The sequence below is a fragment of the Bos indicus x Bos taurus genome, chromosome 16, assembly GCF_003369695.1.
Source record: "Bos indicus x Bos taurus breed Angus x Brahman F1 hybrid chromosome 16, Bos_hybrid_MaternalHap_v2.0, whole genome shotgun sequence".
Taxonomy (NCBI): Eukaryota; Metazoa; Chordata; class Mammalia; order Artiodactyla; family Bovidae; genus Bos; species Bos indicus x Bos taurus.
This window is the reverse complement of record NC_040091.1, coordinates 34,551,755-34,576,257: the sequence shown is the minus strand read 5'-3', so window position 1 is coordinate 34,576,257 and position 24,503 is coordinate 34,551,755. Positions and strand designations below refer to the sequence as shown.

The 24,503-nt window shown below is 40.6% G+C and overlaps 1 protein-coding gene across 1 annotated transcript in view; it reads left to right on the top strand.

The window, feature by feature from the left end:
* KMO (kynurenine 3-monooxygenase) overlaps nt 1-24,503 on the top strand; it is a 68,843-nt gene that overhangs the window by 7,370 nt on the left and 36,970 nt on the right. Inside the window, 3 exon segments of the mRNA XM_027564723.1 lie at nt 18,596-18,665; nt 18,962-19,059; nt 20,256-20,345. Coding sequence (XP_027420524.1) covers nt 18,596-18,665; nt 18,962-19,059; nt 20,256-20,345 — 258 coding nt within the window.

The window sequence follows — 24,503 nt, the reverse complement described above, 5'->3', positions numbered from 1 at the left end:
TTGGATGGCATCACCGACTCAATGGACATGAGTTTGAGTAAACTCCGGGAGTTGATGATGGACAGGGAGGCCTGGCATGCTGCAATCCATGGGGTTGAAAAGAGTCAGACATGACTGAGCAACTGAACTGAACTGAACTAATAGTTAGTTCAAGTGTATACTTTTTACTTTACGCAAATATTGACAAAACAAACCATGCAAATAGCTTAATAACTATTATTATTTTATTTCATTAATATTAAAATATCTATTCACGTCACTCTTGCTTTCCACTCCTCAGGCACAAAAACTTACGTATGATAAACCTGTATTACTGCCCTGATTTCTAGCACCTTGTACAAACAGAAGTGAAGTCAGTTTCTTTGTGACCATGGATGTCATCTTGAATTTGCTCAATAAGTAGAGACAAGTTTTCATCTCACTCTACTAGCTTTCCTCAATTTCTTTTGTAGTTTTGCTTATGTTACAATTCCTCTCACCAATTAAGTTTTCTTTGAGCTATCTCACTCACGTATCTGTATTTCTCTAACAGGCCTGACTAACATTTTGAGTATTTTTTGCTACCCTGATAGATAAGGTACCTCATAAACCCTGTTCTCACCTACATAAAACAAAAGTCCTTGCTCAGAGTTTAGTTCATTTGCTGCCTAATGAACAGTATCTGAAATGGAGCCAATAACTTTAGACAGATCAGTTTTGTTAACTGCCTACCAAGAAAGTGTTCTGCTTTCCTTTTATTGGCTCTAAAATACTGTTTCTCCATCTGTCCATACACATCTCTTCATTCAGCTATTCATCTATCTGTCAACTCAAAGAGAAAAGAACATTCCTCCACTGGTGATGATAATCTCAGTTGGCACTTTTTTCTTGAAGACAATTTGAAAAAAACATATGCTGATAGTCTTAAAAATATGGAGGAATTAAAGAAAGCAACATGCTCCCTCTCTCTCTGAAAGTCAGCTTCAGCAATGCCTTGCCTTTAGAAGGAAGATTGTCCTTTAATCTGAGGGAAGTTAAAAGCATTAGAATCTAATATAGACTCTCAAATACACCAAATCTGGAGTATGTACAAAACCTGTAACAAAACCTTCTAAAAATCTTGCTCACTCTCAACTTCTTCCATGTACTTCCCAGTTATTTCAAAAACAAAACCAAAGAAGATACAACTAACTCCTGCCACACTCCAAGCCATCAAAACCCTCTCCTCAACTTATCTCAGACTCTCTTCTACTCCGTTCTCATCACCTTGTTTATAATTAAACAATATAAATTCCTCCTGATACTATACAATATAAATTCCTCCATTCCTCCTGATACTAAGGCTCAAGAACCAATGGGGCAGACAGAAAGAGAGTATGGATCTCAGAAGTTTCTGGGAGTTTGGTCCCTGTCTCTAAGACCTGTGCTTTGATGGACCATTTCATTATTGTGATTTTACCAAAAGAACTCAGTGGGCACCATGCAATTGTTTATAACCCTAAAAATTTAAAATAACTCCAATGTACAAATGTAAGGGTATTGCATACAACAAAATGTAAGGCAATTCTTAAGTATTATGATTTAAAATATCTTACGACTTGGAAATACATTCACAGTATACTATTCCTTTTTAAAAGATAACTATATAATAAAATATATATGTTTTATATATCCTAATACCATTTTAAGAAGAAATATCATTCACTTTAAATACATAGGAAATGTTAATACTAGTTCTCCCTGGTGGTAAGATTGTGGAAGATTACATTTTCTTTCAAATACTTTCTAAATTTTTATTACAAACTGTTGAGTCTTTTACTAAGTATCAGGTCTGTACCGGAAATAGAAAGATTGACAAAATACAAGCCATACACATATCATTAATCCCTGGGCATTCACAGCCTAGTGGGAAAGTCAGTCAGGAATGTAAATAAATAATTCAGCTAATTACGAAAGATATTAAAACACATATATGCATCCACGGAATTAAAGAAGAAAAGACAAGTCTTTTGGAGTTGGAGAGATACTAAGAGAAATTGAACAGAGGATATGATTCTTGAATGAAAGCTAAAGGAGGAAAAAACAGCCCAGGCAAAGGGAACATTAGATTCAAATGCACATACGTGTCAAAGTGTAAGGCATATTCAGGAAAAATACAGTGACTTCGGTCTACCTCTTAGAGATAGTATATGAGAACAGGAGGAAGAAAAATGAGCTTGAGAGGCTGGGATCAAATGTAAGAATCTTTTATGCCATATTGAAAACTTGGGACTTTTTCTTAAAGACTTATGAGGAGCCAATAAAGGATTTTAAGAAAGGAACTGCATCATTCAATTTCTGTTTTAGACAATAGCCAGCTCTTCTGGAAGTATGACTTAAATAGGTAGACACTGGGGGGAGGAAGAATTGCTAGAAAACTTGTAGTAGTCCAGGTGTTAGGCAATGGGAGCCCCATATAGGAACAGTGGAAGGTATGGGAAGGAGATCTATTTTCAGAGAGATTTGAAAGATGCAATAAATAGGACTTGTTACCTCATTAAATATATATTTGTAGGTAGAGAGGGCATTAACTGTTCTCTGAGTTATCCTAGTTGGGTGAAATAGCAAGTAGAGTCGTCATTCACTAAGAGAAAGAACACAGAGGAGGAGAAGGGTCTGAAGGTTGAGGAGGGGAATAAGTTGAATGTGAATTATGTTGAGATGAAGATTCCTAGGAATCTTCCTAGGAAGACATCCAGGAAGAGAGGTTCAGTAGTCAGAGATGGTGTTCTGGAGGAGTATCTAGGCTAGAGAAAAAGTCATGAACAAACTTTCTTAAGAGCCCCAACTTCAAAGTGTGGGGGGCATTCATCTTATCATCAACAAAAGAAGGAAAATCAGGGCTGTTGCTTGATTTTAGAGACCAAATTCAAATGATACAGGTAAGAGAGTTCAGAGTAAGATCTAAATAATAAAACATTTGACATAACATTCACAATTCTAGAGTCCTTGGATGGCTAAATGGTAAGAATCTGCCTGCAATGCAGGATACCCAGGTTCAATCCCTGGGCTGGGAAGATCCCCTGGAGAAGGGAATGGCAACCCACTCCAGTATTCTTGCTTGGAAAGTTCTATGAACAGAGGAGCCTGGTGGACTACAAAGAGCCGAACATGACTGAGATACTAACAAACACTTTCACTTTCTCAATTCTAGCAGATGTAATAGTTACAAAGTATGAAGACATTCTTATTTGCTTATTTCAGAGGAAGTGCAATCAACAATCTGGTTCTTCTCATTACATTGCTACTTTCAAAGATCAAATTCTTCAAAGACCAAGCTATAGTTCCATGAGTTCCATTAGTACTAAAGCCTAACAGGCTTGCCTGTTAGGTGATAGACTCAGAAACAAACAATCTCTATGACTCTTGCTGCTGCTGCTGCTAAGTAAGTCGCTTCAGTCATGTCCGACTTTGTGCGACCCCATAGAGGGCAGCCCACCAGGCTTCCCCATCCCTGGGATTCTCTAGGCAAGAACACTGGAGTGGGTTGCCATTTCCTTCTCCAATGCATGAAAGTGAAAAGTGAAAGTGAAGTCGCTCAGTCGTGTCTGACCCTCAGCGACCCCATGGACTGCAGCCTTCCAGGCTCCTCCATCCATGGGATTTTCCAGGCAAGAGTACTGGAGTGGGGTTAGGGAAAGTTTTATGTGCTTCAGTAGGTCAAAAATAGTTGACACATGTTTAACATTACATTAGTTCTGAAAGGTTGTTGTTGAATCACACGAATACACCGGGATTCTTGGCCCCCGGAGGAGAAGAATTCAATCCGGGGCTAGAGACGAGGCTTGATCGCTCGGAGCTTTTGTGTAATAAAGTTTTATTAAAGTATAAAGGAGATAGAGAAAGCTTTTGACATAGGCATCAGAAGGGGGTAGAAAGAGTACCCGCTTGCTAGTGTTGACAATGAAGTTATATACTCTCTAATGAATCCAAAGAATGTCTGGAGGTTGTAAAGACCTCATCAGACCTACTCCCATAATTTACATTTTAAGGTAACACTGTCCTCAGGCAAGATACATCCTTGTAAAGACCAGGTCTACTCCCATAATTTACATTTTAAGATAACAGAAGGTTTAATCCAAAGACTGTCCTTAGGCAGGATACATTATTGTTATATAATCCTAAGGAATGTGGAGAAAGAAAAAAAAGTTTGTCCTTTCTTCCTCCTTGAGAATTCCAGACCCCTCTCTCTTTGGGGACCCCTAGACTTCCTATCAACCTGCCTAGGAACTGACTCTCTCAGTTCCATGAGTTGGAGTGTAGGAAATGACAACCCACTCCAGTATTCTTGCCTGGAGAAACCCATGGACAGAGGAGCCTGGTGGGCTACAGTCCATGGGGTCGCAAAGAGTTGGACAGGACTGAAGTGATGGAGCATCAGTTCCATGAGTAGGAGATTATTAATAGGCTTTTCGAAAGCTTGTTTGATGACAGACTCAGAAACAAGCAATCTCTGTGACTCTTAGGGAGAGTTTTATATGCTTCATGAGGTCAAAATTAGTTGACTGATGTTTAACAATACATTACCAGATTAATTTCAAACATACTATATAAAAAGGCATAGAAAGTATGACATTTTAAAAATCATGATGCCTCTTCCTGTTAAGGTCAGCATTTATATTGGATTGGCCCAAAAATTTGTTTGGGTTTTCCTGATGTTATAGAAAACCTGAATGAATTTTGGGCCAATCCAATAAATTTAAAGTTTTCTGGCACCCAACTCTAGTACTCTTGCCTGGAAAATCCCATGGATGGAGGAGCCTGGTGGGCTGCAGTCCATGGGGTCCCTAAGAGTCAGACACCATTGAGCGACTTCACTTTCACTTTTCACTTTAATGCATTGGAGAAGGAAGTGGCAACCCACTCCAGTGTTCTTGCCTGGAGAATCCCAGGGACTAGGGAGCCTGGTGGGCTGCTGTCTATGGGGTCGCACAGAGTCAGACACGACTGAAGCGACTTAGCAGCAGCAGCAGCAGCATGATCATTGGATACTTGAACAATCCTTGCTGCTGAGGTCACGTGGGAATCAGCGGAAAGGTAGTAGATCCTACTGCAAAAAGCCACACTGGCTGAATGCCTGAGAAGCATAACTCCACATTTATATAAAAGAAATGTTCAAATTATCTTTTAAATTAGTAAGTTAGGCATCAATATAATGGTCCACAGTGGGGTCCAAGCACATGACCCTTAAAGAAGGAAGTTAGAGTAAGTGGAGAAATGGAAGAGCAGTAAGTGGAGTAAATCCATGATTATGTAACCAAGGAATCGCCTCAGTCTGCTGAAGCACAAACAGGCTAAGCCAGTTGTTAATAAAACATTTACTTTTCAGATTATTTTTTATTTAAACTTCTTACTACTGTGAACTATTGATGCTGCAAAACAAATATGGAGGTTTTTCGTAATAGTCTATGTCCAGGCTTAACTCTGTCTGGGTTTTCCTCATAGCTCAGTTGGTAAAGAATCTGCCTGCAATGCTTCAAGAGACCCTGGTTCGATTCCTGGGTTGGGAAGATTTGCTGGAGAAAGGATAGACTACCCTCTCCCTCTCCAGTATTCTTGGGTTTTCCTTGTGGCTCAACTGGTAAAGAATCCACCCAAAATGCGGGAGATCTGGGTTTGATCCCTGGGTTGGAAAGATCTCCTGGAGAAGGGAAAGGCTACCCACACCAGTATTCTGGCCTGGAAAATTCCATGGACTATATAGTCCATGGGGTCGCAAAGAACTGGACAAGACTGAGTGACTTCTCACTTTCAGGCTTTACTCTAAGAACTGGCATGAAAACTACAATAGCTCCTAGGAGTCTAACCCCATATAGTTTCTTCCCTCCTCTCACCAGCTTCCCTCCTTATTGATGCACAGGAAGCAGCTGGGCCTTACCCAAGAGTATGTGGTGGGCTGAGCATGATATACACATATTTTCCTTTCCATTTATCTCTTTGGGTCTTCCTAGCATTTTTGCCTGTGTAACAACTAAAGAGTCCCTGGTGGCTCAGACGGTAAAGCATCTCTCCGTAATACAGGAGACTCAGATTCAATCCCTGGGGCAGGAAGATCCCCTGGAGGAGGTCATGGCAACCCACTCCAGTATTTTTGCCTGGAGAGTCCCATGGACAGAGGAGCATGGTGGGCTACAGTCCAATTCCTGATTAAGAGCATTTTACATAGAAGTGAGAAGGAGAAATAAAGTTAGAGTGAATCTATAAAGTACTTTATAAGCCATGTTACTAATCTTTCTAGCTGAATTTATATAATATCTACAAATAATTTTTCCTTTTAGTTTTATTCAAACCTTCAGTTCAGTTCAGTTCAGTTCAGTGGCTCAGTCGTGTCCGACTCTTTGCGACCCCATGAATCGCAGCACGTCAGGCCTCCCTGTCCATCACCAACTCCTGGAGTTTACCCAAACTCATGTCCATCGAGCTGGTGATGCCATCCAGCCATCTCATCCTCTGTCGTCCCCTTCTCCTCCTGCCCCCCAATCCCTCCCAGCATCAGGGTCTTTTCCAGTGAGTCAACTCTTCAAATGAGATGGCCAAAGTATTGGAGTTTCAGCTTCAGCATCAGTCCTTCCAATGAAAATCCAGGACTGATCTCCTTTAGGATGGATTCAAACATTAGTAATACAGAATTGGACACCTTATTATGACTGGTCTTGGAGAAAGCATTGTTGTTTATTCTTTTGTGTTTATTAATAATAAGAAACAGCAGCAGTACGTTTGAACTCACCACTCAACTGGAATTGATGCATTGCAGTGACTTATAACCGGGCTTCCCAGGTGGCTCAGCGATAAAGAACCCACCTGCCAATGCAGAAGCCAAAGGAGATGAGGGTTTGATCCTGGGTTGGGAAGATCCCCTGGGGGAAGGCATGGCAGCCCACTCCAGTATTCTTGCCTGGAGAGTCCTATTGACAGAGGAGGCTGGTGAGCTACAGTCCATAGGGTTGCAAAGAGTCGGACACAACTGAAGCGACTGAGCATGCAATGACTTACAATAACCTCTGTGCTTCTCTCCCACCCATTACATTGCCCTAAATCTTGCTTCTCTTGGTTACATAAATATATGTAAAAGTTTTATGATATATACATGATATATGCTGATCATATATATATATATACACATGTAAATAACAAATATACTTCTAAAACTTGTGGATATACACATACAAGTGGTTTAGTTTCAGTTGTTTTTATTATATGAGTATCAGGCAGTTTGAAGTCTTCTGGAACTTTTTTTTACTCATACTGTTACTCATATATTCATATTATACTATTTTATCATGTAATTATACCATAATTTATTTGTCCTTACCTCTGTTATGGCTATGTAGACTGTTTCCAGAATTTTATTTATTTTCAGTTATGAAAACTGTGGCTCTGGATATTATGGCATGTGTCTCCGGGAGTTTCTCTTGGGTATATGCCTTGAAGAGGAATTGCTGATTTGTCAGAGATGTGAAAACTCAACTTGAAATCACTGCAAGCAATGCATAAGAGATCCTACTAACCCTCATCCTCTCTAGCACTTAAAATTTTCATGAAACAAGATTATACTAACTCCTATTGTGTCCATATCATGTGATATTCCTTCTTTTCCTTCTGCCTCATAAGGAACTATTTATGCAGGCTTGATTGGCAAACATACAGGAAGTGTTGGAGAGGTAGGGATCAACCTCCTTGCCAACTTTAGAAAAATTTGAAGCATATCTTCACCTGAGTCAGCTTTGTCTCCCCAGATCCTGGAATCAAATTTTGGTCAAAGAAAAGTAACATAAAAAACCCATAAGAGTAGGTCATTGGCTTGGAAATGAGCCCCTTCTGAGCCCAATCACCGACTCTTATTAATATTTGTACATCATTTGTTATAATTCATTTATTCCATAATTCAAGTTGAATTCCCTGGAAACAAATGAATGTTATTCTTGCTTCTGAATCTGTTTCTCTAGTTTCCTATTATTGCCAATAAAGGCAAGTTGGTGTGCCTGACATACAGTGAGGCTAAACGAACCAAAATGTCAGTTTGGAGCAGAGGAAGGTTTATTGTAGGGCCATGCAAGGAGACTGGTGGCTCATGTCCAAAAAACCATGAACTCCCTGAAGAGTTTCACCAAAGCATTCTAAAAGGCCAGGTGAGGTGGAGAGGGTAGGTGGTGGTCACAGGGTATATGATCAGCTCATGTACAATTCTCTGGTTGGTTGATAGTGAAGGAAAGGGTGGTGTTGCAGGGGTTAACATTCAGTCCTTAGGCTCGAGGAGGTCTGGGGCTATGTACTCATGATCATCAAGTAGCTTCCATTTGGTGTGGAGTTTTCACATCTGTTAAAAAAAGACTCAGGAAATGTGCATCAGTTATTGTTATCTAGGTAATTCAGAGAGGAGCTAAAGCAGAAGTTATGGGGGAATGGGCTTCCCCGGGAAGGCCCCATCAGTTATATCATTTCCCTATATTAATTTCACTGATCTTCTGCTGTTTAGATTGCGGTTTGCGTGTCCTGTTGTCTTTCTCCCTGGGCTGTTTTCCCAGTGTATACAATAGAATATTACTCAACTATGAGAAGGAACGAAATTGGGCCATTTGCAGGGATGTAGGTGGAACTAGAGCCTGTCATACACAGTGAAGAAAGTCAGGAAGAGAAAAACAAACATTGTATAATAACACATGTATGTGGAACCTGTAAAAATGGTACAGATGAACCTATTCACAGGGCAGGAATAGAGATGCAGACATAGAGAATGGATGTGTGGAGACAGGGAGGGGGTGGGGGATGGGATGAATAGGGAGATTGAGATTGACATATATACACTGTCATGTGTGAAAGAGATAGCTAATGGGAACCTGCTGTGCAGCACAGGGAGCTCAGCTCAGTGCCCTCTGGTGACCTAGTGGATGGGATGTGGGGTAGGAGGAAGGTTTAAGAGGGAGGAGATATATGTATACCGGTGGCTGGTTCACTCCATTGTACAGCATAAACTAATACAACATTGTGAAGCAACTATACCCCAGTAAATAAGGAAATACAAGAAAAGACTAATTTCTAAATTACTTCCTCTACCCTCACTCCAACTTTCCTGACCCTCTTCATCTCCTGATCAATATCCTTCTCCTGCCCTGTTTTCCATACGCATAAAAGAAGCAGTTATGATCATGGACTGTGTGTGTGTGTTAGTTGCTCAGTCGTGTCCGGCTCTTTGCGACCCCACAGACTGTAGCCTCCCAGGCTTCTCTGTCCATGGAATTCTCCAGGCAAGAACACTGGAGTGGATTGCCATTCCCTTCTTCAATGATCATAACACTGAAAGAAAGAAGATTTTCACAAACCATTCTTTTTTTCTTCAGTGAGACTTACTCAATTTAGCTTTTAATCCCTTTTATTTTTTTTTTCTGGTGCAACTGAGCAATTTAACCATTTGAAGAAATTTATTTTATTGTATGAACTTTACTGTTAGCTTACAGTTTTTCTTTCCTTGATACAACTTATTACTATTGCCCTTACTAGATATTATTTTCTTAAAATTAGAGTATAATTGCTTGACAATGTTGTGTTAGTTTCTGCTGTACAATAAAGTGTATCAGCCACATGTATACACATATTCCGTGCCCCCTCTCCACTGCTTGGACCTCCCTCCCATCCCCCCACCTCATATACCTCTGGCCCCATTATCAACCTCCCCTACCAGAGTGATATGTTGTTGTTATTGTTTAATCGCTAAGTCATGTCCAATTCTTCTGTGACCCCCGTGGGCTGTAATCCACCAGGTTCCTTGGTTCATGGTATTTCCCAGGCAAGAATACTGGAGTGAGTTGCCATTTCCTACTCCAGGGGATCTTCCCAAACCAGGGATTAAACCTGCATCTCCTGCATTGGCGGGTGGGTTCTTTACCACTGCACCACCCGGGAAGCTCTTGTGACTACACAACTGTACTAATAGGTCCCTTACACACTGCCCAGGTGCAAAGCCCTCTCCTTATTCCCACATCCACCGGGGGCTGCTGTGACCCCACCAGCCTCACATCTCAGAGCTTCTCTAGTTTAGTATTTACCCTCATCCAGCACTGAATCCTGTCTCCCTGCTGACTTCTTTGCTACTGTTTCTTCTAAAATCTTGCACAGAGTCCACTGGATCTGTTTTTTGGTATGCAAAATTTCCAGTGTTTTCTCTTTACTTAGTGCATTGCCCCTCAGACTCCTGATCTTAGCTTAAACCTAAGGACAGCAACAGTCTTACAGCCTTCTCCCACAGCACAAGCATCTCAGGATTGGGAGTTGCCATGGTATCCTTACTCTACACTGCAACTTTCAGCCTGCAGCTTCTGTCTCCGTTTTTATCTGTAAATCCTTTGAGGCTACTGACACTACTTTATCACCTCTGTCCCCTCATTGTTGTCATCAATCAACTTCTAGGCCATTTCCACCCAATATTGAAGACTTCACACCTAATCTTTTTTCTATATTCCAGCCCTGCCATTGCCTTGAGTGACTATCAAAGTTCGCATTATTGTCCTAGCCAATTCCCTAGCCTCTCAGTTCCTTGGTTTCTGTACTTTCAATCTTCCACCTCCACTGTACTTCAGCCTCCGAGTCCCATGATGACATCCTGGACCTTGACACTGTCATTCCACAGAACTGCCTCATCTACAATAATAATGTTGGATATGGGGCTCTCTGTTCAAAACCTCCTGACTTCCTAACTCTCTCATTCAGTTGCTTCTGCTACATCTGTTCTTCACAAGGACCTCCTACCTCCTCATTCATAAGCCTTTTCTGTTTTCCTTCCTTCCTATCCAGTTTAATTACTATTGTCCATCAATCCAACTAATACTTCAACTCCTTGCTTTCTATTCCAACCACATGGCTGAATCCCACTCTGCTTGATTCCAGTGGTTTTCTTCCTTTCCATAGATATACATAGGTGGCTTGATTTGGTTACAAATTTTACTTAAAAATGTAATCTCTCCTATTCATTTATAAATTCAACAGATATCAATCCAGTATTTATTATGTTTCAAACACAATGCTTTGGGCCAGGGATAAAATGATGAGCAAAAACGGTTTGCAGCTCAGTGGGGTAAATAGATATTGATTACAGGATTACCCTAAAGATGTAAGCTTTCAATTGTGATAAGCACTTTCTATTAGTTTCCTAGGGCTGCCATAACCAAGTACCACAGGCAGGTGATTTAACAAAAGACATTTATCATTTCACAGTTCTGGAAGCTAGAGGTCTAGAATCAGGGTGTCAAAAGTGTTGGCTCCTTCTCAGGGCTATGAGAGAAAGATCTGTTCCAGGTCTTTATCCTTGGCTTGTAGATAGCTGTCTTCTCCCTGTGTCTCTTTATATCATCTTCCCTCTGAGAGTGTCTCAGTGTCTGAATTTCCCCTTTTTTATAAATATGCCCATCATATTGGATTTAGGGGCACTCTAGTGACCTCATTTTAACTTAATTACTTCTGTAAAGACTTTGACTCCAAATAAGGTTATACTCTGAGGTACTGGGGTTAGGGCTTCAGCATATGAATTTCATGTTCATTCTTGTGCTCAGTTGCTCAGTCATATCTGCTACTTTGCAATGCTATGGATGGTAGCCCTCCCCACCAAGCTCCTCTGTCCATGAGATTTCCCAGGCAAGAATACTGGAGTGGATTGTTATCCCTCCTCTAGGGGATCTTCCCAACTCAGGGATAGAACTCACATCTCAGTCTCCTGCTTTGCATGTTCTTTACTGCTGAGCCACCGGGGAAGCCCTATATCAATTTGGGGAACCAGTTCAACCCTTAATGCTTCTCAAAGGAAAAGTCTGTAGTGCTATGAGAACTCATAAGTAAGGGGTTTGAGGTCATTACAGTAGCTAAAGGAGGCTTCCTTTAGGAAGTAAAGCTGAGTGGAAACTTGAGGATGAATAGACATTTACTAGAAAGAGAAAAGAGGAAAAGATTGTTCACCACTGAAATCTTTTGGTAAGGGAGAGCATGGTGAGAACAAGCAGCTGAAAGAAGGCTAGCAAAGCTGAGGTGGGAAAATGATATGATCTCCATGATTTAAAAATATTATGGAGAAAATCTTAGACCTACAGTGATGTCATGTTTCTCTGGGAGGATTATATTTGCTGCTGTTAGGTGCTCGTGGTTACCAGCAATCCTGGATGGACACAATCCAATCAGTGCTAGAGAAGAGTCTTAGACCTACTTTGGTCCCTTTGATCATTGATTTATTTCCATTTGACCTTATTTCTTAGATACTTATTGAGGGTCCTAACCCAAAGTCTGGGCATTTAGTAAACCCTCCTGAGCAGGATGTCAGGGTATGTATCCTAAACTCCAGATTTTGTCCTTGTAGCATCATGGGTCTATCAAAAATTCTGTTGAAATTCTTTGCCTCCTTTGCCATCAGTAGATAACCCTAGGTGTGGCTCCAAATGCCAAGTTCACTTGTCTGGGCTTTCTTTTTCTCTTAGCAGAAGAGTTCATTCAAATGGCCTATTTCACCATTACACCAAATGACAGCTTGTAGAGAATCAATGGCCAAGAAGTCAGATGAATGCTAATAGAATAGAAGCAAACTTGACATTAATCAAGCAGAATGATTATGATAACTAGCAGCAGAATGGTGAAAATGAGAAGAGATGGATAGATGGAGAAAAATTACAGGGTAGAATTGGCAAAACTTTGAATGGATTGGATGTGGAGAATGAAAAAGTGCCACAGATGACTCTTAGATTTCTAGCTTGAGCAACAGGATGGGTGAAATGCCATTTTCTGAGATATCCCATCCATTCCATGTGAAGAGAACTGACATGATTTGGGGCAAGGATCACAAGTTTCAATTTGTATCTGTTGATTCTGAGGTGCTTTGAGACATTTAAAAAGCTACATCAATTAAATATCTATATGTGTTGTATTGGTATTCAGTCACTAAGTCGTGTCTGACTCTTCGTGGCCCCGTGGACTATAGCTTGCCAAGCTCCTCTGACCATGGGATTTCCCAGACAAGAATACTGGAGTGGTTTGCCATCTCCTTCTCCAGGGGATCTTCCTGACCCAAGGATTGAACCCACATCTCCTTGTTAGGAGGCAGAGTCTTTACCAATGAGCCATCTGGGAAGCCCTTAAACATCAATATGCATGAGCACAAAAAAAGAGATCTGAGTGGGATATGTAAGTTTCTGCATCACCATGGATGTAGAAGATGGACCACAATGGATGCTTAAGAAATCCCAACACTTTGGTGGGTGTGAAAACTGATACAGCCATTATGGAAAAAAGGATTGAAGTTCCTTAAAAAGCTAGGAATAAATTTACCACATAACCCAGCAATCCCACTGCTGGGCACATATCCTGAGAAAACCACAATTCTAAAAGACATATGTACCCCAATGTTCATTGCAGCAATATTTATAATAGCCAGGACATGGAAGCAACCTAGATGTCCATTGACAGATGTGGTACATATATACAATGGAATATTACTCAGCCATAAAAAGAAATGAATTTGAGTCAGTTGTAGTGAGGTGGATGAAACTAGAGGCTCTTATACAGAGTGAAATGCCAGGAAGAGAAAAACAAGTACTGTATATTAATAAATATATATGCAATCTAGAAAGATGGTACTGATGAACCTATCAGAGCATGGACCTGTGGACACAGCAGAGGAAGGTGAGGGTGGGATGAAGTGAGAAAGTAGCATTGACATATAAACACTATCGTATGCTAAACAGCTAGTGGGGGGTTGCTAAATAGCACAGGAAGCCCAGCCTGGTGCTCTGTGATGACATGGAGAGGGGGGATAGTGGGAGGGGAGGGAAGGGATATATATACATACACACATACATATATGTATTTATATATATATATGTGTGTGTATATCAGATCAGATCAGATCAGTCACTCAGTCGTGTCCGACTCTTTGCGACCCCATGAATCCCAGCACGCCAGGCCTCCCTGTCCATCACCAACTCCCAGAGTTCACTAAAACTCACGTCCATTGAGTCAGTGATGCCATCCAGCCATCTCATCCTCTGTCGTGCCCTTCTCCTCCTACCCCCAATCCCTCCCAACATCAGAGTCTTTTCCAATGAGTCAACTCTTTGCATGAGGTGGCCAAAGTACTGGAGTTTCAGCTTTAGCATCATTCCTTCCAAAAAAATCCCAGGGCTGATCTCCTTCAGAATGGACTGGTTGGATCTCCTTGCAGTCCAGGGGACTCTCAAGAGTCTTCTCCAACACCACAGTTCAAAAGCATCAATTCTTTGGCGCTCAGCCTTCTTCACAGTCCAACTCTCACATCCATACATGACCACAGGAAAAACCATAGCCTTGACTAGATGGACCTTTGTTGGCAAAGTAATGTCTCTGCTTTTCAATATGCTATCTAGGTTGGTCATAACTTTCCTTCCAAGGAGTAAGCGTCTTTTAATTTCATGGCTGCAGTCAACATCTGTAGTGATTTTGGAGCCCAGAAAAATAAAGTCTGACACTGTTTCCACTGTTTCCCCATCTATTTCCCATGAAGTGGTGGGACCGGATGCCATGATCTTCGTTTTCTGAATGTTGAGCTTTAAGCCAACTTTTTCACTCTCCACTTTCACTTTCATCAAGAAGCTTTTGAGTTCCTCTTCACTTTCTGCCATAAGGGTGGTGTCATCTACATATTTGAGGTTATTGATATTTCTTCCGGCAATCTTGATTCCAGTTTGTGTTTCTTCCAGTCCAGCGTTTCTCATGATGTACTCTGCGTATAAGTTAAATAAACAGGGTGACAATATACAGCCTTGACGAACTCCTTTTCCTATTTGGAACCATTTGACTGATTCCAGTTATTGTACAGTAGAAACCAACACAAAATTGTAAAATAATTTTCCACCAATTAAAGAAAAAGAAACCCCAACATTTGATTGTCCTTCTTTGCATGGGTGAAAGAGAAAAAGAGGAAATGGCTAGAGATGCATTTAAAAAACCAATAGAAAATGAAGGAAGTTTAGTGTTTCAAGAAGAAAGGTTAGTTAGCAGTATTGAATGCTGCTGAAAATTCGTGATAATTAAATATAGATGATGTTATCAAATTCAAGTTGCTCAGTAGTGATAAACAAATCACTGAAATCTGTATAAAGCTATTTAGGAGAGCAACACACTAAAGCTTCAAGAGACAATAAACAAAAACGTCTTCATAATCTCAAAGTAGGGAAAGATTTCTTAAGCAGTATACCAAATGTATTAGCAGTAGTATAAAAGATTGATAATGTTACTGCTGCTGCTGCTAAGTCGCATCAGTCGTGTCCGACTCTGCAACCCGATAGACGGCAACCTATCAGGCTCCCCTGTCCCTGGGATTCTCCAGGCAAGAACACTGGAGTGGGTTGCCATTTCCTTCTCCAATGCATGCAAGTGAAAAGTGAAAGTGAAGTCGCTCAGTCGTGTCTGACTCTTAGCGACCCCATGACCTGTAGCCCTCCAGGCTCCTCCAGCCATGGGATTTTCCAGGCAGGAGTACTGGAGTGGGTTGCCAATGCCTTCTCCAATAAATGTTACTACACGAAAATAAAGAGATTCTCATCATTAAAGAGGAGAAGGCAATGGCACCCCACTCCAGTACTCTTGCCTGGAAAATCTCATGGATGGAGGAGCCTGGTAGGCTGCAGTCCATGGGGTTGCTAACAGTTGGACACAATTGAGCGACTTCACTTTCACTTTTCACTTTCATGCATTGGAGAAGGAAATGGCAACCCACTCCATATAGTCTTCTCCAGCACCACAGTTCGAAAACATCAATTCTTTGGCACTCTGCCTTCTTTATTGTCCAGCTCTCACATCCGTACATGACTACTAGAAAGACCATAGTCTTGACTATATGGACCTTTGTCAGCAAAGTGATGTCTTTCCTTTTTAACATACTGTCTAGGTTTGTCACAGCTTTTCCTGCCAAGAAGCAATCATCTTCTAATTTCATGGCTGCAGTCACCATCCGCAGTGATTTTAGAGCCGAGGAAGAGGAAATCTGTCACTTCTTCCACATTTTCCCCTTCTATTTGCCACGAAGTGATGGGGCCAGATGCCATGATCTTAGTTTTTTTGTTTTTTAAATATTGAGTTTTAAGCCAGCTTTTTCACTCTCCTCCTTCACCCTCATCACCAGGCTCTTTAGTTCCTCTTCGCTTTCTGGCATTAGAGTGGTATCATCTGCACATCTGAGGTTATTGATATTTCTCCTGGAAATCTTCATTCCAGCTTGTAACTCCTCCAGCCTAGCATTTCACATGATGTGCTCTGCATATAAGTTAAATAAGCACGGTGATAATAAATAGCCTTGTCATACTCCTTTTTCAATCCTGAATCAGTCAGTTGTTCCATACAGGGTTCTAAGTGTTGCTTCTTGACCCTCATCCAGGTTTCTCAGGAGACAAGTAAGATAGGTAGGGTAGTTCCATCGCTTTAAGATTTTTCCAGTTATTATCCACACAGTCAAAAGGCTTTAGTGTATCCAATGAAACAGAGGTAGATGTTTTTCTGAAATTCCCTTGCTTTCTCTATGATCCAGCAGATCATATTGTTGGCAATTCGATCTATGGTTCCTCTGCCTTTTCTAAACCCAGCCTGAACATCTGGCAAATATAAGCTCTCAGAGGCTGCTGGTGGGAAAACACATTAGTACAAAATTTTGGAAAACAGTTTGGCATAATAAAGTTGAAGATACATAAACCTTTGACCAGAGAGTCCACTTCTGTGAATAAAACTCTAAAGAAAAATCATGCACACGTGTACCAGGATACATGTATGGAAATATTCTTTACAGCTTCTTAATATTCTCAGGCCATCTTTTTACAATATTCACATACATCAAACCCTTATTCTGTATATCTCTAAACTTGTATAATCAATATATCAATTATATCTCAATAAAACTGGAAAAATAATATTGTCAGGCCAGAAACAACTCAAATGTCCTTCAACAGTAAAATGGTTAAATCAGTTCAGTTGAGTTCAGTCATGTCCAACTATTTTCGATCCCATGGACTGTAGCATGCAGACCTCCCTGTCCATCATCAACTCAGGAGCTTGCTCAAACTCATGTCCATTGAGTCAGTGATGCCATCCAACCATCTCATCCTCTGTTGTCCCCTTCTTCTCCTGCCTTCAATCTTTCCCAGCATCAGGGTCTTTCCCATTGAGTCAGTTCTTCGCATCAGGTGGCCAAAGTGTTGGAGTTTCAGTTTCAGCATCCGTTCTTCCAATGAATATTCAAGACTGGTTTCCTTTAGGATGGACTGGTTGGATCTCCTTGCAATACAAGGGACTCTCAAGAGTCTTCTCCACAGTTCACAAGCATCAATTCTTTGGCGCTCAGCTTTCTTTATGGTCAAACTCTCACATCCATACATGACTACTGGAAAAACCATAGCTTTGACTAGACAGACCTTTGTTGGCAAAGTAATGTCTCTGCTGTCTAGGTTGGTCATAGCTTTTCTCCCAAGGAACAAGCATCTTTTAATTTCATGGCTGCAGTCACTATCTGCAGTAGTCTGTGAGATTTCATACAATGAAGAATCAAACAGAGAAAAAAAAAAGTATCAACCAGTAATGAAAGGATGGCCTGGAGTTTATGTGGGATCATACGGATGATCTCACCAGCATACTAGTGAGTTAAAGCTGCTGCTGCTGCTAAGTGGCTTCAGTCGTGTCTGACTCTGTGTGACCCCATAGATAGCAGCCCACCAGGCTCCTCGGTCCACAGGATTCTCTAGGCAAGAATACCAGAGTGGGTTGCCATTTCTTTCTCCAAGTGAGTTAAAGAAGCAGATGCAAAAAAAATACACAAGTATCAAAAGCACGCAAATTAAATTATGTTGCCTAGGGATGTACACCTAAGTGGAAAAACTATAAAGAAGCCAAGTTTGGTTATCACAGAAGTCAGAATGTTTACCTCTAGGAGGAAGTTTGAGGATTGTAACTAGGGAAAAGTTGGGGGAGCTATAGGAGATTGGCAATGTTCTACTTTTTTTGATCAGAGTCAGTAAATGGTGTTTGCTTTTTCTAATTATTCTGTAAACCATACTTATGGTTTGAGGTCATTCTGTATGAAAGTTATATCTCATGATATGAAAGTTAAAAAAGAAGAAAAAACCTAAATCTTCCTTGAAAACTATACAGTTCAATCTTCAGTTAATCCTATTATTCTTGCAAATGGCATTTTCTACTTGTGACTAGGTTAATCAATATGATGACTAAGGCTATGGCCACACATGATGTTGTACTTCAGTTCAGTTCAGTCACTCAATCGTGTCCAACTCTTTGCGACCCCTTGAACCACAGCACGCCAGGCCTCCCTGTCCATCACCAACTCCTGGAGTTTACCCAAACTCATGTCCATTGAGTCGGTGATGCCATCCAACCATCTCATCCTCTGTCGTCCCCTTCTCCTCCTGCCTTCAATCTTTCCCAGCATCAGGGTCTTTTCCAACGAGTCAGCTCTTCGCATCAGGTGGCCAAAGTATTGGAGTTTCAGCTTCAACACTTAGCCAGCAAAAATTCCCTATATTTGTGAAATCAGATAAAAATATGAAAAAAATTTGCTTTGATTTCCTAGGTTGGATCATTAAATGCATGCTTCCTTGCCAAGAGGAATTTCCAAGTTGACATATATGAAGCTAGAGAAGGTGAGACAATACTGAATAATGTGAGATGTGGTTCTGATTCTTTGACTTCTTACTCCTTTAGATTTTAAAAAGAAAAAATAAATTTTTAAGGTAAACTGTTAGACTTCATTAAAACCCTCAACTATCTAAATTTAATTTAATGCAAATTCATTACTATCTGTGTTTTCTTTAAAAGAGTTAACAAAGTCTTTTAATTTGGTTCAGATGGCACCCATTTTTGAGGTGTATATGCTCACCCTGTCTTAGGATATAAGAATTGTGTGTAACATGAGGTCTATCTACTTCCAATGTCTTAGATATCCGAGTGACTAAATCTGCACGTGGAAGAAGCATTAATTTGGCCCTTTCTTATAGAGGACGACAAGCCTTGAAAGCCATTGGCCTGGAAGATCAGGTACCTTGTGAATGCATTTTCCTTACAGAAGATAACACCTGTTGTTTTTCAACAACTGCATGGTCTTGATTTCTCTTAGTTCAAAGCAGCACTCGATGCCACAAAAATCACTGCATGAGAACTTGTTTTATAAAGGTTTTCAAACTTCTAAATTCACAACAGGGTGGACATTTCACACTTGAGGCACATGATTGGGGAGGGGGCAGAGCACGTTGTACGGCAGTGGAAGCTGTATCAGGTGGAAACCTGACTATCACTTCTGACACTGGGCCATCAACAATATGGTTAATCTTTGCCTTTTATTTGTGTGTGACCTGGGATGGCCTCTGGGGTGAGAGGAGGCAGGCTACATCCAGTCTTTTGACTATGTAGGTACTTAATCTCTTATCACAATTCTGTCCTCCAAAAAGCTCTGGGACTAGAAAGCTTTTTCATCACCCATTCAGCAGCAAACTTGACCTGATGCAGACTTTTTAAGCCTCTAAAAATATGTTTTACTAAAGAAATATTGTGTTATGGGGTGGCGCCCTAGACTAGTCTGCGTGTCATAAAGTATCCATATATGCACTCATTACCTATCTAACCTTTGAAAAGTTCTGAATTCTGAAACCAGTGAACTCTCAGTGTTTGGATAAAGATTGTGGGCCTGTTACAGATTTTCCTCATATAGACAGACTCAAGATTGTCAAATTTCTCGCTATCATGTATCTTGGAAATGTAAAGAGAAATAGTATATTTTTATTGACAGTATTTTTGTGAGAGTGTGTCCTTGAAATGATAAGTTCACGTAAGTGCTATTTGCATTTCCACATTTTTCTTAGGCGTGTGTAGGAAAACACTTTGTACTGCATTTCAGGAATCCTGTGATTTACTCCTCATTCTTTATTCTTTTGTAATCATAAAAAAAGAACTTAATCTCTGACAGTGAACTGTTTCCTCATTTGTAATATTTGATTTAGGTACAGATAAACTTTAAAGTCTATTCTAAAATCTAAAGTTAAAAAAAACCCTAAAAACTAAAATTTGTAGGAGCATAGTTTTTATTAAATTTCTATCATACTGTGTTCCCATGGTCTTTTACATTATTTTTGATTTTTGGAAAATGTTTGAATAATCACACTTTAAAATCAATATCTATTTTATTGACATGATGCCACATTATGGAAATTGAAATAGACATCTTGATTTTATTTCAGGTTGTATCCCAGGGTATCCCCATGAGAGCAAGAATGATTCACTCTCTTTCAGGAAAAAAGTCTGCTATCCCCTATGGGACAAAGTCACAGGTAGGTTTACCTGGAGATACCTTTTTGTAAAATGGTAATAGCTAAGTCTAATATCTAGAACTAGCTACTTGCTTGCTGACCTTGTCTTTCTAGCCCTGTTTTGACATTGTTTACTTGTTTATAATTCAAAAATATATACTAGTTAATTCATAGGAGATGTTTAGAAACAGCCTAGTCCCTAATAAGCATTCAATGGACTTCCCCCATGGTTCAGCAGTAAAGAATCCACCTGCAATGTAGGAGCCTCAGGAGATACAGGTTCAATTCCTAAGTCAGGAAGATCCCCTCAGTTTAGATCAGTTCAGTCGCTCAGTCATGTCCGACTCTTCGTGACCCAATGAACCACAGCATGCCAGGTCTCTCTGTCCATCACCAACTCCAGAAGTGTACCCAAACTCATGTCCATTGAGTCGGTGATACAATCCAACCATTTCATCCTCTGTCATCCCCTTCTCCTCCTGCCCTCAATCTTTCCCAGCATTGGGGTCTTTTCAAATGAGTCAGCTCTTTGCATGAGGTGGCCAAAGTATTGGAGTTTCAGCTTCAACATCAGCCCTTCCAATGAACACCCAGAATTGATCTCCTTTAAGATGGACTGGTTGGATCTCCTTGCAGTCCAAGGGACTCTCAAGAGTCTTCTCCAACACCACAGTTCAAAAGCAGCAATTCTTTGGTGCTCAGCTTTCTTCACAGTCCAACTCTCACATCCATACATGACTACTGGAAAAACCATAACCTTGACTAGATGGACCTTTGTTGACAAAGTAATGTCTCTGTTTTTTAATATGCTATCTAGGTTGGTCGTAACTTTCCTTCCAAGGAGTAAGCATCTTTTAATTTCATGGCTGCAGTCATCATCTCTAGTGATTTTGGAGCCCAGAAAAATAAAGTCAGCCACTGTTTTCACTGTTTCCCCACCTATTTGCTATGAAGTGATGGGACCAGGTGCCATGATCTTCATTTTCTGAATGTTGAGATTTAAGCCAACTTTTTCACTCTCCTCTTTCACTTTCATCAAGAGGCTCTTTAGCTCTTCACTTTCTGCCATAAGGATGGTGTCATCTGCATATCTGAGATTATTGATATTTCTCCCAGCAATCTTGATTCCAGCTTGTGCTTCTTCCAGCCCAGTGTTTCTCACAATGTACTCTGCATATAAGTTAAATAAGCAGGGTGACAATATACAGCCTTGATGTACTCCTTTTCCTATTTCCAGTCTATTGTTACATGTCCAGTTCTAACTGTTGCTTCCTGACCTGCATATAGGTTTCTCAAGAGGCGGGTCAGGTTGTCTGGTATTCCCATCTCTTTCAGAATTGTCCACGGTTTATTGTGATCCACACAGTCAAAGGCTTTGGCATAGTCAATAAAGCAGAAATAGATGTTTTTCTGGATCTCTCTTGCTTTTTCGATGATCCAGCAGATGTTGGCAATTTGATCTCTGGTTCCTCTGCCTTTTCTAAAACCAGCTTGAAAATCTGGAAGTTCACAGTTCATGCATTGCTGAAGCCTGGCTTGGAGAATTTTGAACATTACTTTACTAGTGTGTGAGATGAGTGCAATTGTGTGGTAGTTTGAGCATTCTTTGGCATTGCCTTTCTTTGGGAAAGAAGATCCCCTAGAGGATCCCACTCAACCCACTCCAGTATTCTTGCCTAGAGAATCCCGTTAACAGAGGAGCCTGGTGGGCTACAGTCGTTGGTGTCTCAAAGAGTTGGACATGACATGATTTACATGCAAGTCAAGAAGAGACTACACTAACTAAATGTACCTTTTCTATAAGCAATAATTGTCTTCCTGTGGGTGAGTTGCTGAAGAACTTGCAACCTGGGGACAACGTAGTCCTATGAAAAGTTCTCTATGTTCACTATGAAAAGAACTCAGCCAAGCAATGGTAGGAGCACTCAGCTCTTACATTCAGAGAGGGAGGAAATCTTTCAGTTTCAGAGAAGAAAAAGTAAGGCTTGAAACAGATAGTTTGTTTAAATCTTCAATTGGCAACAAACTAGCATCATTCCAATCAAATGACAGTTTTTCTATGGGGAGAATTGGGTGAGACCAAATTTCTAAAAAATAAATTTTTAAGTGTCAGGTGTGTATCGGATGAGAAAGCTTGCAAATGCACTTTCAGATAACAGAATCTCACAGTGGTCAGCAGCTTTAGATGCATGGACTCCAACCACCTTGCTTTACAGATAAAGAAACAGGCTGCATGACTATGGGAGGTCAACATTAAGGGAGAAACTGGACAAATCTCCTTACAGACAACAACCAGTGAGCATGGTGTAGGAGGCCCTCAGAGGAGTGCTGGAAGTGCTGCTTAGTTACACTATTTTTTTTTTCTAAAATGATATTCTTCCCATAATAGGCATAATAGTCATTCCATCTTTCTTTTGGATTAATACTGATTGTGCTGAGGAAATTCCATTCATTGTATCCATCTCTTCCCTGGAGATTGGACCAATATAGTATGAATAGATCAAGGAGGAAAATATTGTTCAAAATAGCAGGGAAAGTGGATGAGAAGAGTGACTTGGACCTGAGACTGAAACTGACTTCCTTCTCCAAGTGAGAATGAGAGAAGGGTGAGGGAGAAACAGTTTCATCACCAGTGACTGCCCATGAAGGTGAAAGTGTTGGTGCAAGTTCTCATTTCAAGGCCTTTAATACAGAAGAAGGAAATGATCCTTCTACATCAGTCCTGCCATTCCTCAATTCTTAAGAACTGAGCTAATGCTAAATTTATAGGTTTGCATCATTAGTTTTATACTGGAGTCGAAAATGGGCTCTCCTTATCTTTTAAGAACTGTATAAATTTGCTTTGAATTGGTCAATTCCATAACCTTTGGAAGTGCAAAGTCATCTCCATCACCCCAAGATTTCTTCCAATATCCAGGGAGTGTACGTGTTGGCCTCTGCTGCCTCTTGGTGTCCACTCCTTCTCCTCTAGTTTTGGTTATGTACCATGATGACCATACATGAAACTCATGATTTTTACCCATTTCCACATGCAAAATACATATTAATAGCCTTCCTCCTGGAACACAAACAAGATTGCAAGGGCAGAAGCAGCCATATTTGACCATGAGGTAACTTTACAGAAGGGAGCTACATGCCAAAGATGGTAGAGTAGAAAGGAGGAGGACGCTGATGAATTTGTGTCCCTGAATACCTCTAGATGTTTTTTTAAGTAGGGAAAAAAAAAAAAAAGTGTAGTTTATATAAGCAGCTGTGGTCAGGTCTCTGCAAACAGCTAAAAATATCCATGACTCATTACAGTATGTAAAGCTCATGGTAATTTGCACAGTGCTAAATAAATTATGTTTGAGGAAAAAAACATTCATGAATATACCAAAGACCTGGGCGGGTCATGGGGTTGCAAAGAGTTGGACATGACTGAGCAACTGAACTAAACTCGGGGGTCATGGAAGGCCCACATTGTGCTGCTGCTAAGTCACTTCAGTCATGTCTGACTCTGTGCGACCCCATAGATGGCAGCCCACCAGGTTCCCCCATCCCTGGGATTCTCCAAGCAAGAACACTGGAGTGGGTTGCCATTTCCTTCTCCAATGCATGAAAGTGAAATTGAAAGTGAAGTCGCTCAGTCGTGTCCGACTCCTAGTGACCCCATGGACTGCGGCCCACCAGGCTCCTCCATCCATGGGATTTTCCAGGCAAGAGCACTGGAGTGGGGTGCCATTGCCCAGCAAACAATTCAGGAGTTCCTAGTGTATACAATTTGACTTCTGAAATCTTTTCTATACCCCCTACTCTGAGCCTTCTTCCCCTAGCTGTTATTTTTTCTGCCCTTTCTCCTTTGCTATGACTGTCTTGCTGATTCCTCTCATTTCCTTCCCCAATTGCCAAATATCAAAATATTCTCTAATATACAGAGCAGGCCAGAGTTCCCCCAATTCCTATTCTTAAACTCCTGTACCCAAAATAAAAAAAAAAATGACACCTCCTTACTAGAAAACATTCTCACTTGAAGGTTATGTAAACACTTTTTCATAGCATATTTGAAAAAGTCAGCACTGCAACTATTGTCTTACAAATCTCCAAAGAAGATTATCCTATTGCCTTTAGGTTTTCTTAGTGGGTTTTTTGGTTACAAGAGTCACTTTACAGCTCTTTACTTGTTTGTTCTTCTTCTTACTT